This window comes from Echinops telfairi, unplaced genomic scaffold, assembly GCF_000313985.2.
Source record: "Echinops telfairi isolate 266 unplaced genomic scaffold, ASM31398v2 ScPeMD7_655;HRSCAF=1070, whole genome shotgun sequence".
NCBI classification, from domain to species: Eukaryota; Metazoa; Chordata; class Mammalia; order Afrosoricida; family Tenrecidae; genus Echinops; species Echinops telfairi.
Window position 1 is genome coordinate 20,047,191 of NW_022104553.1, and position 2,473 is coordinate 20,049,663.

The 2,473-nt window shown below is 56.0% G+C and overlaps 1 protein-coding gene across 1 annotated transcript in view; it reads left to right on the forward strand.

Moving 5' to 3' along the window:
* VSIG10L (V-set and immunoglobulin domain containing 10 like) overlaps positions 1–2,473 on the forward strand; it is a 12,582-nt gene that overhangs the window by 5,332 nt on the left and 4,777 nt on the right. The window contains exons 5-6 of the mRNA XM_013006701.1: positions 133–387; positions 2,122–2,400. Coding sequence (XP_012862155.1) covers positions 133–387; positions 2,122–2,400 — 534 coding nt within the window. The remainder of the gene's footprint in view (positions 1–132; positions 388–2,121; positions 2,401–2,473) is intronic.

Consider the following 2,473-nt stretch of genomic DNA (forward strand, 5'->3'; position numbering starts at 1 on the left):
GGGCAAAGGAGGCTGGATCAGCAAGGCAATTGGGCGGGGCCCCGCACGCAAATGGGCGGGGTCCGGTGGGTGAGGGGCGGGGCTATAGGAGAAAGTGGAGAGAGGCCGTAACTTTTGTTTTTCCTTCTGCAGATCTGCCCCCTGGGTCCCCACAGTGCTCAGTGGAAGGGAGCCCAGGCGACCTCAACCTCCATTTCCGCTGCTCATGGCTTGGCGGGGTTCCTGCAGCCTCCATACAGTTCCAGGGTCTCCCTCAGGGCATCCGAGCGGGACCAGTGCCCTCTACGCTCCTGGCATCAGTCCCTGCCCACCCCCGGCTCAGCGGCGTCCCTGTCACCTGCCTTGCGCATCACCTGATGGCCACGCGCACCTGCACCATCACCCCGGGTGAGGGGGGTGCTTTATTCGGGTGGGGAGGGGGAGGAGGGACTTTTCTTTTGACCCACTGGGAAGGGTCCTTCCCAAACCCACTGTGGCACATGACAGCTCACCGCCCTATAGGACGGAGTAGAACTGCCGCATAGATGCCTTGGTGGCGCAGTGGGTTGTGAGTTGGATGGATAACCTCAGTCAGCAGTTCGAAACCACCTGCTGCTCCAGAGGAGCAAGGTGAGGCTTTCTAGCCCTGTAAAGATTTAGAGCCTCAGAAACCCACGCAGGCACTTCTACCCTATGCTATAGGGTCTTTGGGCGACAGAATTTACTCAATGGCCCTGAAACCGAACTATCGCATAGGATTGCCAAGGCTCTAAGTAAATCTTCATGCTCCAGCTGTGTAGTAAGCATTGGACCGCTAACCACAAGATCTGGGGTTCAAATCCACCCCCCTCTCAGGGAGAACGATGAGGCTGTCTGCTCCTGTAAAGATTAGCAATCTGAGAAACCCCATGTAGATTCACTATGAGTCGGAATTGACTTGGTGGCCCTGGATTTGTCGTTGCGGCTGTGTGTTTCAAATCTTCATGAACGCAGACTGCCACCTCTGTCTTCCACAAAGCCCCAGGTGGGTGTCAGCCGGAACCACCAACCTTTCAGTGAGCAGCCAAGCGCTGAACCACTGTGCCACTAAAGCAAATCCCACACCAAACTCACCGACTGACTCACAGCAACCCGACAGGACAGAATTCCAACTGTTTCCTAGCAGAACTGTCCTGAGCAGACAGCCTCATTTTCCTCCCTTGTAGTAACTGGAAGCTTTGAACTGCCAACCCTGAGGTTAGGAGCCCAATGCCTAACCCACTGGGCCACTAACCAAAACTGAAAAACCAAACTTACGGCCATTGAGTTGATGCCCAATCATAGCGACCCTGTAGTGTGGGATGCAGCCCACATCCGGATGGGTCCTAAGGGAAGGTTGCTTAATTGACGGGAAGAAATTAAGAGGCAAAAGTTTTGGGATGCTCACCTCCTCCATGGTATCAGGAACCAGGTCTGGGCAGGAGAAAGAATGTATTCTTACACCAACTTATATAGTCTTGGGGCATGCAAGTCCTCCTAATTACAGGTACCCACATACATAACAAAGTGGGCCGTACCCTGACCTTACAGAGCCCTGAGCTCATTGGAGGAGTAACCTAACACCAGTGCTGGGGGCAGGTAAGGGGAGTGACTGTCCCCTGAGCAGGGAGAGCAATAGAGACACGTCTGCCCCTGCAGATCAAGCTGCCGGCCAGATAGCAATCAGCCATGTGCTCCTAAGAGGTCCCTTTAAGGCAGCACTATGATGGGAGGATACTGTGGGGATTAATCTTAATTAGGAGAATGTGACTGGGACTCATCTCTGACTCACAAGTGTGAAGGCCTCCCTCCACCCAGCACCCTGGCCTCCCAGGTTTCTTACACATGAGAATATAAAGCATTCGTCTGTACACCGTCTTCTGGGTCCTCAGTTTCCCATCCTCTAGGACAGGGCAGGACCGCCCCTGTGGGTTTCTGAGACTGTCACTCTCTGCAGTAGAAAGGCCGTTTCTTTCTCTCAGAGCAGCTGGTAGCTTCGAACTGCTGACCTTACGTTAACAGCCCAATGTAACCATTTACATCACCTGGGCTTTTTAGTCACTGTGCCCTCCTTTAAATCCAGGGTGGGGTTTGACTGACTTACTGAGCCTCTCCCTCCCGCAGAGGCCCCCCGAGAGGTGCTGCTGCACCCCAAGGTGGAAGAGACGCGGTCAGGGGAGGCCGTGGTGGCGCTGGAGGCCTCAGGATGTCACCCGCCCTCCAGAGCATCTTGGGCCCGGGAGGGGCGGCCCCTGGCTCCTGGGGGCGGAGGCCGCCTGCGGGTCAGCCCAGACGGACGCAGGCTCTCCATTGGCAACTTCAGCCTGGACTGGGACCTGGGAAACTACTCGGTGCTGTGCAGTGGGGCCCTGGGAGCGGGCGGCAACCACATCACCCTCACTGGTGAGCAACGTCTTTTCCAACCCAGGAGTCCAGGGGCCCCTCTCCCTCAACCCACATGCCAACCCCAGAGTCC